The following is a 14647-nucleotide window of genomic DNA, read 5'->3' as shown; positions in this document are numbered from 1 at the left end:
AAAATTATGTCCCCTCGTGTTAGCCGTTGTTGCCCTGGGAAAAAGTCTCTGACTGTCCACTCGATCTATGCCTCTTATCATCTCGTACGCCTCTATCAAGTCACCTCTCATCCTCCTTCTCTCCAAGGAGAAAAGCCCCAGCTCGCTCAACCTATCAAAGGTTTCCCACTGACCATCCTGGCTCCCGCAGAGTTTGGGTTTTATCCCCAGGTCTCCTGTCGCCAGAAGGAAGGAATCGAATTGCCGAGGTATCGGTTGCCCCAGTAACCCCCCGCCAATGATTGACGGCTCTCGGGAAAGGCAGGGAAAAGATGGGAGCAGGGTGAGAGGGACGGCCGCAGGTCCTGGGGATAATTACCTGGCTGCCCAGGGTGTAGGAGTGGTAACGTCCTCCTGAGGTCTCCGCCAGTGATCTGAGCAACGCCTGGAGACAGGGGAGACACATCCGAGTTACGTGGTTATTGTTCATAGTCACAGACACATCACAGAAACAGGCCCTTCAGCCCACCTGCTCCATACTGGCCATCAAACATTCACTCATCCTGCGCTTCACAGCAAGGCTCCAACGCGCAGAATCGCAAGAGGCTGCAGAGGGTTGTAGACTCAGCCAGCTCCATCACGGGCACAACCCTCCCCACCATCGAGGACATCTTCGAGAGGCGGTGCCTCAAGAAGGCAGCATCCATCACTAAGGACCCTCACCACCCGGGACGTGCCCTCTTCTCGTTACTACCATCGGGAAGGAGGTACAGGAGCCTGAAGACCCACACTCAACGATTCAGGACCAGCTTCTTCCCCTCCGCCATCAGATTTCTGAACAGTCCATGAACACTACCTCGTTATTCCTTTTTTGCACTATTTATTTTGTAATTTATAGTAATTTTTATGTCTTTGCACTGTACTGCTGCCGCAAAACAACACATTTCATGACATATGTCAGTGATAATAAACCTCGACACCATCCAGGACACAGCAGCCCATCTGATAGCACCCTCCCTGCGCTCGCCCCCCCCCCATCCACTCCCCACCACCCACACCCACTCATACCCCCCACCCACACACGCAGCAGCAGCAGTGTGAACCATCTACAGGATGCACTGCAGCAACTCACCGAGACTCAGAACACGGAACAGTACAGCACAGGAACAGGCCCTTCGGCCCACAATACCTGTGCTGACCAAGATGCCAATCCCAGCTGATCTCATCTGCCTACACAGGGTCCATATCCCTCCAGTCCCTGTTGTATACTCAGACAGCACCTTCCAAGTGGGCAGCAAAGGACAGGGGACACCACCCCCTGGGAGTTGCCCTCCGAGCCACGCACCGTCCCGACTCGGAAACAGATCGCCGTCCCTTCACCGTCGCTGGGTGAAAACCCTGGAACCCTCCCCAACACCACTGTGGGTAAACTCTGCTGCGGTTCACGGCAGCTCACCACTGCCTTCTCAAGGGCAACTGGAGACGGGCAATTACTGCTGGCTCAGCCTGGGAAACCACATCCCTCGGATGAATAATGGAGATAATTCCATTTTATTAAAGAACATAAAAGAGTACAGAACAGGGCAGGCCCTTCGGCCCACAGAGTTGTGTTGGACTAATTCAACCAATGACTCCTATCTAATCTAATCCCTCTTTCCCGCACATTGACCACCTCCCTCCATTCTCTGCACAAATATGAGCCTAAGAGACTCTTAAACGCCTCCATCGTATCTGCCTCCACCCCCACCCCTGGCAGCACATTCCAGGCACCCACCACTCTCTGTGGAAAAAAAACATGCCACGTCCATCTCCTTTGAACTTACCCCCTCTACATGCCCTCTAGTCATTTCAATCCTGGGAAGAAGATACCGGCTGTGTACTCTATCTGTGCTTCTCATAATCTTATAAACCTCTATCAGGTCTCCCCTCAGCCTCCGATGCTCCAGAGAAAACAACCCAAGTTTGTCCAACCTCTCCTTACAGCTCATACCCTCTAATCCAGACAGCATCTTGGCGAACCTCTTCTGCACCCTCTCCAAAGTCTCCACACCCTTCCTGTAACAGGGCAACCAGAACTGAATGCAATACTCCAGATGCGGCCTGACCAGAGTTTTATACAGCTGTAACATGACTTCCGGACTCCTGAACGCAATGCCTCGACTAATAAAGGCAAGCACGGGCCCCTTATCTTAGGAAGGATGTGCTGATGTTGGAGAGGGTTCAGAGAAGATTTACGAGGATGATTCCCGGAATGAAAGGGCTTACATACGAGGAGCGTTTGTCAGCTCTTGGACTGTACTCACTGGAGTACAGAAGAATGAGAGGGGACCTCATAGAAACATTTAAAATGTTGAAAGGACTGGACAGAGTAGATGTGGTTAAGTTGTTTCCCTTGGTGGGTGAGTCCAGGACAAGAGGGCACAGCCTTAGAATTAGAGAGTACCCATTTAAAACAGTGATGAGAAAAAATTTCTTTAGCCAGAGGGTCGTGGATTTATGGAATTTGTTGCCACATACTGCTGTGGAGGCCCGATCATTGGGGGTGTTTAAGGAGAAGATTGATAGGTATCTAATTAGTCAGGGTATCAAGGGATATGGGAAAAGGCCGGGAATTGGGGCTCGATGAGAGAATAGTTTAGCTGATGGTGAGGTAGCGGAGCAGACTCGATGGGCCGAATGGCCTACTTCTGCTCCTTTGTCTTGTGACCTTGTGATGACGTGCACCTTCTTTACCGCCCTGTCGACTGTGCGGGCACTTTCAGAGAGCTCTGTACCTGGACTCCGAGGTCCCTCTGTACATCACCACTGTTGAGGATTCTCCCCCTACAATTCCCATTGACTCCCTCCCCCCCCGCCCAGATTCTACCACTCACCTACATACTGGGGGCAAGTTCCAGCGGCCAATTAACCTACTGCCCTGTACGTCTGTGGGACTTACCACAACACAGGCCTTGCGGCCCATCACGACTGTGCCAGCCCCCTCACACAGCTCACCCTCTGAACCATTACTTCGCCACCCGGCCCCTCCCCATCCCCATCCGTGGGAGCCCAATCTCCCCACATTCCCTGGAGCCACCCTCATTCCTTGCAAATGCCAGGAAACGGGAGAAATTCTTCGCCCGAACGAGCAAAGAAGTGTTAAGCTCGCTCAGAAGGTTCCAGACCTCGCTGGAGGAAGGAAGTGTCCCAGGATCGGGCCAGGCATTGGGGAACAAAGGTGGTCACCACACCCCCTCCCAAGAGGAATCTCTCGCTGTCCCGGGATCACCAGAGGTGGGAGGTGAGGAACCCAGCAGCCAAGCTGGTTGTCCGCCACGGAACCTCTGCAGCTCCGGAACCTTCTGGTCCGCACCTTACCTGGGTCATGTGATCGCTGCAGTCGTAAGCCACCGCGTGGATGGGCAGGCGCCTCCCCAGCAGGCACTGCTGCACATGGTCGCACAGAATCTCCGCGGGCTGGTCGGGGCTGAGGGGAGAGAGAGAGAGAGAACCCACGTTTGTATAGCGCCTTTCATAGCACCATAGAACAGTACAGCACAATACAGGCCCTTCGGCCCATCATGTCATGCCGACCTTTAAACCTCGCCTAAGACTATCTAACCCCTTCCTCCCATATATCCCTCTATTTTAAATTCCTCCATATGCTTATCTAGTAATCTCTTGAATCTGACCAATGTACCTGCCTGCACCACCGCCCCAGGCAGCACATTCCACACCCCAACCACTCTCTGGGTAAAAAACCTTCCTCTGATATCTCCCTTGAACTTCCCACCCATTACTTTAAAGCCATTCCCTCTTGTATTGAGCATTGGTGCCCTGGGAAAGAGGCGCTGGCTGTCCACTCTATCTATTCCTCTTAATATTTTGTACACCTCTGTCATGTCTCCTCTCATCCTCCTTCTCTCCAAAGAGTAAAGCCCTAGCTCCCTTAATCTCTCCTCATAATCCATACTCTCTAAACCAGGCAGCATCCTGGTAAATCTCCTCTGCACCCTTTCCAACGCTCCCACATCCTTCCTATAATGAGGCGACCAGAACTGGACACAGTACTCCAAGTGTGGTCTAACCAGAGTTTTGTAGAGCTGCATCATTACCTCGCGGCTCTTAAACTCGATCCCACGACTTATGAAAGCTAACATCCCATAAGCTTTCTTAACTACCCTATCCACCTGTGAGGCAACTTTCAGGGATCTGTGGATATGGACCCCCAGATCCCTCTGCTCCTCCACACTGCCCAGAATCCTGCCATTAACTTTGTACTCTGCCCTGGAGTTTGTCCTTCCAAAGTGCACCACCTCGCACTTCTCCAGATTGAACTCCATCTGCAACTTCTCAGCCCAGTTCCCGTCCTTGCTTCCCCCACCCCGCCCACAGATACTGAGCCAGGTTGAAAACAGAAGGGCAGGGAGACAGCATGGTGGCGCAGCGGGTAATGCCGCTGCCTCGCCGCTCCGGAGACCCGGGTTCGATCCCGACCTCCGCCGCTGTCTGTGCGGAGTTCGCACACTCTCTCCCAGTGACCGCGCGGGCTTCCCTCCCACTCCCCAGGGACGTGCGGGGTCGGTCGGTTAACTCACCCGCTGTAAACTGCCCCCAGACCGGGGGTGAGGGGTGGAGCTGAGGGGAACGTGGGGAGAATTAACACACGGGAGTAATAGTGTAAATGAGTGATCAATGGGTCAGTACAGACTCAGCGGGCCAAATGGCCTGCTTCTGTGCTGTATCCCTCGATGAGACCTGAAGGAGCTTTAAAAATCCTGAGGAGTTTAGACAGACCGGGGAACAAGGGTTTGATATTTATTCTTGTTTATGGGAATTGGTATTGGTTTATTATTGTCACTTGTACTGAGGTACAGTGAAAAACTTGTCTCGCATGCCGATCGTACAGGTCAATTCATTACACAGTGCACTGAGGTAGTGCAGGGTAAAACAATACAGAATACAGAGCAAAGTTATTGTGTGCAGGCAGACAATAAGGTGCAAGGACCATGATGATGTAGATTATGAAGTCCAGAGTCCACACCACGAAGGCGAATACAATGTTGGCATTCATTTCTAGAGGAATAGACTATAAGAGTAGGGAGGTGATGTTGAGGCTCTATAAGGCATTGGTAAGACCTCACTTGGAGTACTGTGAGCAGTTTTGGGCTCCCTATTTAAGAAAGGATGTGCTGACGTTGGAGAGGGTTCAGAGAAGATTCACTGGAATGATTCCAGGAATGAGAGGGTTAACATACGAGGAACGTTTGACGGCTCTTGGGCTGTACTCCCTGGAACTCAGAAGAATGAGGGGGAACCTCATAGAAACATTTCAAATGTTAAAAGGCCTGGACAGAGTAGATGTGGCGAAGTTGTTTCCCACGGTAGGGGAGTCTAGTACAAGAGGGCACGACTTCAGGATTGAAGGGCGCCCATTCAGAACAGAGATGCGGAGAAATTTCTTTAGCCAGAGAGCGGTGAATCTGTGGAATTTGTTGCCACGGGCGGCTGTGGAGGCAAAGTCATTGAGTGTATTTAAGGCAGAGATTGGTAGGTATCTGAGTAGCCAGGGCATCAAAGGTTATGGTGAGAAGGCAGGGGAGTGGGGCTCAATGGGAGAATGGATCAGCTCGTGATAGAATGACGGAGCAGACTCAATGGGCCGAATGGCCGACTTCTGCTCCTTTGTTTTATTGTCTAATGGAACGCCAGCATTTATGGAAACTGTTTTCCTTATTTATCTATCTTATGGAACTGCTGAAGTCCTCCTGGTGAAGGGACTCCCTCGGTGCTGTCAGGGGGTGAATTCCGGTGATTAACGTCCAAGTCAGGAGGGTGTGTGACCAGGACAGGGGATCCCGCAGGTGGTGGTGCCCTCGGTGGGGGAGAGGGGGCAGGTTTGGGAGGTGCTGTCGGAGTAGCCCAGGCGAGTAACGGCGGAATAATTTGTAGACGGTGCGCGCTGCGGCCGCTGTGAGCTGGCGGTGGGGGGGTGAGGGAGTGTTTGGGGTGGGAGATGAGGAACCAGTCAAGAGGGTCCTTTGTCCTGGGTGGGGTCAGACTCCGTGAGTGTTGCAGCGTCTGTGGGCGGGGAGGGGGAGGGAGAGAGGAACTGTCAACGTTTCGGGTCGAGACCCTGCGTTAGGACTGAGAGTGGGGAGGGGGAGACGGCCGGTATAAAGAGAGGGGGAGGGGTGAGATGGGGGGCCGGTCGGTGATTGGTGGATGGAGGGACCGTCAGCAGATAGAACCACCTGACGTTTAAGATGAGGAAATAAGGACAGGAGGAGGACGTTCAGCCCTTCAATTCTAACCCGCCGACTGTGGCTGACCTTTGACCTCAGGCCCATTTTCCAAGATGGCGCCGGAGCGTGGCAACTCGTTGCAAGCTGCCGTCGACAGATCTACTCATTACCCTTACTACAGTCGATCTACACGTACTAACCCAATGTAACTGCACTGTTGTAATGAATTGACCTGTACAATCGGTTTGCAAGACAAGTTTTTCACTGTACCTCGGTACAAGTGACAATAATAAACCAATACCAATCCCTAGATTCCCTCAACATCTGGAAGTCTGTTGACCTCTCTCTCCAAAATAACTCATTACCAAGCCCCCTGTGCCGAGAACGCCAGAGATTCACTGCCCCCTGAGTGGAGTCGTTTCTCATCTCCGCCCCGAACTGCCCGGCCTCATTCCTTGCCTGTGACTCAGCCAGAGGAAGCACCCTCCCTGCATCAAGCCCCCTGTACATTATCTGCCCCTCCATCCGGCTGAAGAATGTGACACCACTGCAGGCCCTGCCCACCCGATCTCGCCTCACCGAGCTGGGCGCAGGGCATGGGGGTCCTGCTCGATTCTTACCATGTTCCCAGGATAACCAGTAGCCCGTCCAGCCGCCGGACTTTCACCACTCGGTTCACAGCCCGCAGCAGGTTGCAGCTGCCACTGGGGTGCAGCCCCTGAACCCACTGACGGGCTTCGTCCAACCTGTGGGGTGAAGGGCAGGTGTGAGGCTGGAATGTATCAGCTGTACCGTATCGGCTGTACCATATCGGTTGGGATGTATCGGCTGGGATGTATTGGCTGTAATGTGTCAGCTGTAACGTATCAGCTGTAATGTAGTGGTTGGGATGTATTGGCTGTAACATATCAGCTGTAACGTGTCGGCTGTACCGTATTGTCTGTAACGTGTCGGCTGTAACGTATCGGCTGTAATGTATCAGCTAGCAACGTATCAGTTAGTAATTGGCTCCGATGTATCGCTGTGATGTATTGGTGACCACCTGCAGTTACTCACCACCTACACAGGGCTAGGAATAGCCTCACTGAGTCTGCACTGACTACTGAGCTCCCATTTAGACATCCTACTTTATTCTCCCCACATTCTCATCAACTCCCCCCAGATATACCCCTCACCTACACATTGTGGGCAATTTACAGTGGCCGATTAACCCACCGACCCTGCATGTCTTTGGGATGTGGGAGGGAACCGGAGCACCCGGGGGGAAACGCACGCGGTCACAGGGAGAGCGTGCAAACTCCAGACAGCAGCCGCGGTCGGGATTGAACCCGGGTCTGGGGCTGAGAGGCAGCGTCACCAACCACTGCACCACCTCCAATCCTGTGAGATGCCCAACGCTGTCAGAGACAGGGGCTAACGCAGAGACGTCCGTGCTGGTGAGTGGGAGCGATGGAGTGAAGGAATGCCGCAGAGGAAGAGGGCAGTGTCGGGAGAGAATTCCGGAGCCTCGGAAGCTGAAGGCTCGGCCGCCAAGAGAGGAGGGAATGACGTCAGGGATGGCCAAGGTCATACTGAGAGGGGCAGACAGATCACGGGGATCGAACAGAAACTCTTCAACACTCCCCTAAACTCCGGTTCCCTCCCACGTCCCAAAGCCGTGCGGGTCGGTGGGTTAACTGCCGATTGTAAACTGCCCCCAGTGTGTGGGTGAGGGGCAGAATCTGGGAGGGGGGGAGCTGATGGGAAGGTGGGGAGAATAAAATGGGAAAAGTGCAGAATGAGTGTAGATGGTTGGTTGATGGTCGGCACGGAATCGGTGGGCCGAAGGGCCTCTCTCCGTGCCCTATGACTGTCTGAAGGTGGTGAGGAACTGCAGGAGGTCACCGATACATCACAGCTGGTCTACTCCTTGCATGTGTGGCTACAACACACCTGGTGTACACAGGACAGTCCTGGATTTGGTCTCCTGGATACACCGGACCAAGTGTCGCATCAGTCGGATATGTTGTTTCTCCCAGAGAGAACTGGATCTGGAAAGGGCTGGGACAACTCCTGGTTATTCTGCAACATTTACGCCTGACATCTGCTCTGAGGCAACTTCATGGAACAAAAGGTTGATGCCTCCCAAGGAGCTGACGAGGCAGGTGGACGAGTCGAGAGGAGGGGAGGGAGGTGGTGAGGGAGGGCCTTGGGACCCTAAACGGCAGATGGAGTTTAATCAGGCCAAATGTGAAGTGTTGCACTTTGGGAGATCAAATGTAAAGAGACAGTGCACAGTTAATGGCAGGACCCTTAACAGTGTTGATGCACAGCGGGATCTTGAGGTCCAAGTCCATAGCTCCCTGAACGTGGCTGCGCAAGTCGACAGGGTGGTAAAGGCGGCGTACGGCACGCTCGCCTTTACTAGTCGAGGCGCTGAGTTTAAGAGTCAGGAAGCTATAGAACTCTGGTTAGGCCGCATCTGGAGTATCGGGTTCAATTCTGGTCGCCCCCATTACGGGAAAGACGTGGAGGCTTTGGAGAGGGTGCAGAAGAGGTTCACCAGGATGCTGCCTGGATTAGAGGGCATGTGCTGTAAGGAGAGGTTGGACAAACTTGGGTTGTTCTCTCTGGAGCGGCGGAGGCTGAGGGGAGACCTGATAGAGGTTTATAAGATTATGAGAGGCACAGATAGAGTAGACAGCCAGTATCTTTTTACCAGAGGGCGTGCATTTAAGGTGAGAGGGGTAAGTTCAAAGGAGATGTGCGGGGCAAGTTTTTTTTACACAGAGAGTGGTGGGTGCCTGGAATGTGCTGCCAGGGGTGGGGGTGGAGGCAGATATGATGGAGGCGTTGAAGAGGCTTTTAGACAGGCACGTGGATGTGCAGGGAGGGGAGGGATATGGACCATGTGCAGGCAGAAGGGATTAGGTGTCATTAGTTTAATTAGTTTGGCACCACATTGTGGGCCGAAGGGCCTGTTCCTGTGCTGTACTGTTCTATGTTCAATGTAAATGGAGATTCGGTATGTCACCCGACTTTTACAAATCTCTACAGATGTACGGTGGAGAGCATTCTGACTGGTTGCATCACCGCCTGCTACGGAGGCTCCAATGCACAGGATCGCAAGAGGCTGCAGAGGGTTGTAGACTCAGTCATCTCCATCACGGGCACAACCCTCCCCACCATCGAGGATATCTTCAAGAGGCGGTGCCTCATGAAGGTGGCATCCATCGCTAAGGACCCTCACCATCTGGGACATGCCCTCTTCTCATTACTACCATCAGGGAGGAGGTGCAGGAGCCCGAAGACCCACACTCAACGATTCAGGAGCAGCTTCTTCCCCTCCGCCATCAGATTTCTGAACAGTCCATGAGCACTACCTCGTTATTCCTTTTTTGCACTATTTACTTACTGTGTAATTTGTAGTGATTGCACTGTACCGCTGCAGAACAACAAATCTCACGACGTACAAGTCAGTGAGAACAAACCTGCCTCTGTGTTCTGTGACCCTGTGGTGGGAGGTCTCAGGCACCAGACATAAGCGCAGGTTACATGTAGACCCCAGCTGGCGGGAAGAGTGGGACTTACGTGCGTACGTTGACGTCACGTGCGGTCTCCCACAGGGGGTGGAGGTCACTGCCGAAGCCCAAGAGGTAGAGCTGCCTCATGTAGCCCAACTGTTCGTCCAACAGAGCCTGTCAACCAAGACATGGGGGGGTGTCAGCCTACCGCGGTCACAGGGAGGTGGACACACAAAGCCCCGCTGCTCCCCCGGGCGCAAACCTCCCCCCCTCCAGCCGGGACACTGACCAGCAGAGCTTCCTGCAACTCCCGCTGGCGGCCAAGCCCACAGTTTGCATTGGAACAGTCGACGAGCACGCCCAGGCGCCTGCCCTTCACCAACCCGAACACCTGGAGAGGCAGAGACAGCCAGTTAGAGCAGGAACCACCAGCAACACCACCGACCCAGTCCGTCACTGAAGGCTCTTGCAAATCTCTACAGATGTACGGTGGAGAGCATCCTGACTGGCTACATCACCGCCTGGTATGGAGGCTCCAATGCACAGGATTGCAAGAGGCTGCAGAGGGTTGTAGACTCAGCCAGCTCCATCACGGACACAACCCTCCCCGCCATCGAGGACATCTTCAAGAGACGGTGCCTCAAGAAGGCGGCATCCATCACTAAGGACCCTCACCACCCGGGACGTGCCCTCTTCTCGTTACTACCATCGGGGAGGAGGTACAGGAGCCTGAAGACCCACACTCAACGATTCAGGAACAGCTTCTTCCCCTCCGCCATCAGATTTCTGAACGGTCCAAGAACACTACCTCGTTATTCCCTTCTTTTATTTTGTTTTTGTAATTACAAATGTTTCTGTCCTTGCACTGTACTGCTGCTGCAAAACAACACATTTCACGTCATCTAAATCAGGTGAATCTGGATTCTGAAAAGGACAAAATCCCGAATGTGATTCCTGGAGAAAGGATGAGAAGAATCCCAGAAATTAAACACAGGATGAATCTCTGGACCCAGCAGTTTCACTTCCAAATCAGAGAAACTCCGGTACAGGTCCCGGTATTTCCTGAACAGGAATGCTGACCCTTTCAGTTCTCAGTCAGGAGCTCAGCGATCAACTGTAAGGGTGTGTTTTGGGAATATTCTCTCCACACACAGGAAAGAAGTTAGTCGATTTCCAGCAGACTCCCAGCGTGGACACCCAGACAGATTCCTCACCTCAGGGGAGGATCTCTGTAACAGGTAACGGCACCGGGTAAAACACAAGGCATCCACGACCCTGGGGAAAGGTCCCCGCAACAGGGTTGACGGCTCAGCTGGTGGACAGAACTAGCAAAAGCACAAAGGGCTGAAGGGCCTCTTCTGTGCTCAGTTATCCCAATCCCAATCCACAGAGCACCAACCTTTCTGCTCTCTTCCTTGAGCCATTGTATCCGTTTCTGGCACATGTTAATCAATCTAAAATATTAAATAAATGTTAAATTAATTGGTAAACCTCTTCTACACCCTCTCCACAGCCGCCACACCCTTCCCGTAACGGGGCGACCAGAACATTCGAAGTGCAGCCTGGACAAAGCTGCAACATGGCTTCCTGACCTCCCCCCACAAGTTTGGGACCTGATCCCCCGACTTCACACGAGGGACCCCGGGTTACCTGTGCCCAACTTATGGGGTGCGGTGAGATGGAGGAGTCAGCTGCCCTCTCTCTGTCCACCCCCTGATCGTCCCTCTTCCCCACTGTGGCTGACCCCTCCCTACCTATCCCTCCCCATCTACCCCTCCCTCCCCACCAACCCCTCCCCATCAACCCCTCCCTCCTAATTTACCCCTCCCCAGCTACCCCGGCTCTCCCAACACCATCTGTCACCCAGGCCAATCTCCCCTAGCCCCGCCCCGCCCCCCCACAGCTCCAGAGACCCGGGTTCGATCCCGACCTCCGGCGCTGTCTGTGTGGAGTTTGCACGTTCTCCCTGTGGGTTTCCCCCGGGTGCTCCGGTTCCCTCCCACGTCCCAACGACGTGCAGGCCGGAGGGGTGGGTTATATCCCCCACTGTAAATTGCCCCCGGTGTGTGGGTGAGTAGTAGAATCTGGGGGGAGCTAGACCAGAGGATACAGGAGCAGAACTAGGCCATTCGGCCCATCGAGTCTGCTCCGCTGTTCACTCATGGCTGATTTTTCCCAACCCCACTCTCTCACCTTCTCCCCGTAACCCTTAAACCCTCTCCCCAATCAAGAACCTATCAACCTCTGCCTTAAATACACCCAATGACTTGGCCTCCACAGTCGTCTGTCGTTAACGAATTCCACAGATTCACCACCCCCTGGCTGAAGAAATTCCTCCTCATCTCAGTTCTAAAGGGATGTCCCTTTATTCTGAGGCTGTGCCCTTGGATCCTGGACTCTCCCACTGATGGAAACATCCTCTCCATGTCCACTCTATCCAGGCCTTTCAGTATCCGGGTTTCAGTGAGATCCATAGAACCATAGAACCACACAGCGCAAAACAGGCCCTTCGGCCCACCATGTTGTGCCGTCCATCAAACCACCCTCACACTACCTAACCCTTTCCTCCCGCATATCCCCCCATCCCACACTCCTCCATATGCCTATCCAACAAGCTCTTGAACCTGTCCAATGTATCTGCCTCCACCACCACCCCAGGCAGTGCATTCCATGCACCAACCACTCTCTGGGTGAAAAACCTCCCTCTGACATCTCCCCTGAACCTCCCACCCATAACCTTAAAGCCTTGCCCTCTCGTCTTGAGTATTGGTGCCCTGGGAAGGAGGTGCTGACTGTCTACTCTATCTATTCCTCTCAGTACTTTATATACCTCTATCATGTCTCCTCTCATCCTCCTCCTTTCCAGTGAATAAAGCCCGAGCACCTTAAGCCTTTCCTCATATTCCATGCGCTCTGATCCAGGCAGCATCCTGGTAAATCTCCTCTGCACCCTCTCCAACGCCCCCACATCCTTCCTATAATGAGGCGACCAGAACTGAACACAGTACTCGAAGTGTGGCCTAACTAGAGTTTTGTAAAGCTGCATCATCACCTCGCGGCTCTTAAACTCAAACCCACGATTTATGAAAGCCAACATCCCATTGGCCTTCTTAACTGCTCTATCCACCTGTGACGCAACTTTCAGTGAACTGTGAATATGAACCCCCAGATCCCTCTGCTCCTCCACACTGCCAAGTACCTTGCCATTCACCCAGTACTCTGCCCTGGAGTTTGTCCTTCCAAAGTGTACCACCTCACACTTCTCCGGATTGAACTCCATCTGCCACTTGTCAGCCCAGCCCTGCATCCTATCAATATCCCTCTGTAAGCTCCGACAGCCCTCCACACTATCCACAACACCGCCTATCTTAGTGTCGTCCGCCAACTTACTAACCCAGCCCTCCACCCCCTCATCTAAGTCATCTATAAATATCACAAAAAGTAGAGGTCCCAGAACCGATCCCTGCGGGACACCACTAGTCACTGCCTTCCAATCCGAGGGCACTCCCTCCACCACAACCCTCTGCTTTCTACATGCAAGCCAATTCCTAATCCACACAGCCAAGCTTCCTTGGATCCCTTGGCCTCTGACCTTCTGAAGAAGCCTACCATGAGGAACCTTATCAAGCGCCTTACTAAAATCCATGTAAACCACATCCACCGCACTACCCTCATCAATCTTCCTGGTCACCTCCTCAAAGAACTCTATCAGGCTTGTGAGGCAAGATCTTCCCTTCACGAAGCCATGCTGGCTGTCCCTAATCATTCCATCATTCTCCAGGTGTTCATAAATCCTATCCCTTAGAATCCTTTCTAACAGCTTACCCACCACAGACGTGAGACTCACCGGTCTATAATTCCCTGGCCTATCCCTATTACCTTTTTTGAACAAGGGGACAACATTCGCAACCCTCCAATCCTCCGGCACCACCCCCGTGGACAACGAGGACTCAAAGATCCTTACCAGCGGTTCAACAATCTCCTCCCTCGCCTCTCGAAGCAGCCTGGGGAAAATCCCGTCAGGCCCCGGAGATTTATCTGTCTTGATATTATTTAACAACTTCAACACATCCTCTCTCTTGATATCTACAACCTCGAGAACATTACCCCTACCAGCACTCCCTTCCGCGTCATCAAGACCCCTCTCCCTGGTGAATACCGAAGAGAAGTACTCATTGAGAACTTCTCCCACTTCCACCGCCTCCAGGCAAATTCTCCCACCTTTATCTTTAATCGGACCTACCTTCACCCGAGCCATCCTCCTACCCTTCACGTAGGTGAGAAACGCCTTGGGATTTTCCTTAACCCTACTAGCCAAAGCCTTTTCATGTCCCCTTCTAGCTCTCCTCAGCCCTTTCTTAAGTTCCTTCCTCGCTACCCTATATTCCTCACGGGCCCTGTCTGAACCTTGCTGCTTATACCTCACATATGTTACCTTCTTCTCCCTAACAAGTCGTTCCACCTCTCTCGTCACCCACGGTTCCTTCACCCTGCCATTCCTTCTCTGCCTCACCGGGACATATTTATCCCTAACATCCTGCATAAGATCCCTGAACATCGACCACATCTCCATGGTACATTTTCCTTCAAAAAGGACATCCCAATTTACACTCCCAAGTTCTCTCCTTATAGCCTCATAGTTCGCCCTTCCCCAATTAAATATCTTCTTGTCCTCTCTGCACCTGTCCCTGTCCATGACAATTTTAAAGGTTATGGAACAATGGTCACTGTCCCCCAAATGCTCACCCACCAATAGATCCTTCACCTGTCCCAGTTCATTTCCTAAAACTAGATCTAGCATGGCATTCCCTCTAGTCGGCCTGTCGACATACTGCGTCAGGAATCCCTCCTGGACACACTTAACAAATTCTGTCCCATCTAAACCTTTGGCACTAAGCAGGTTCCAGTCTATATTTGGGAAGTTGAAGTCTCCTATTATAA

At 52.8% G+C, this 14647-nt stretch overlaps 1 protein-coding gene across 1 annotated transcript in view; it reads right to left on the bottom strand.

Moving 5' to 3' along the window:
* The window catches only part of vwa3a (von Willebrand factor A domain containing 3A), a 66433-nt gene that overhangs the window by 46456 nt on the left and 5330 nt on the right, over positions 1 to 14647 (bottom strand). Inside the window, exons 6-11 of the mRNA XM_052022501.1 lie at positions 11106 to 11160; positions 9996 to 10097; positions 9774 to 9880; positions 6824 to 6949; positions 3337 to 3445; positions 359 to 424 (exon numbers count right to left, since the gene is read on the bottom strand). Coding sequence (XP_051878461.1) covers positions 359 to 424; positions 3337 to 3445; positions 6824 to 6949; positions 9774 to 9880; positions 9996 to 10097; positions 11106 to 11160 — 565 coding nt within the window. The remainder of the gene's footprint in view (positions 1 to 358; positions 425 to 3336; positions 3446 to 6823; positions 6950 to 9773; positions 9881 to 9995; positions 10098 to 11105; positions 11161 to 14647) is intronic.

This window comes from Pristis pectinata, chromosome 8, assembly GCF_009764475.1.
Source record: "Pristis pectinata isolate sPriPec2 chromosome 8, sPriPec2.1.pri, whole genome shotgun sequence".
NCBI lineage: Eukaryota > Metazoa > Chordata > Chondrichthyes > Rhinopristiformes > Pristidae > Pristis > Pristis pectinata.
Note: the sequence above shows the minus strand (reverse complement) of the source record. Positions and strands in the feature narration are given on the sequence as shown.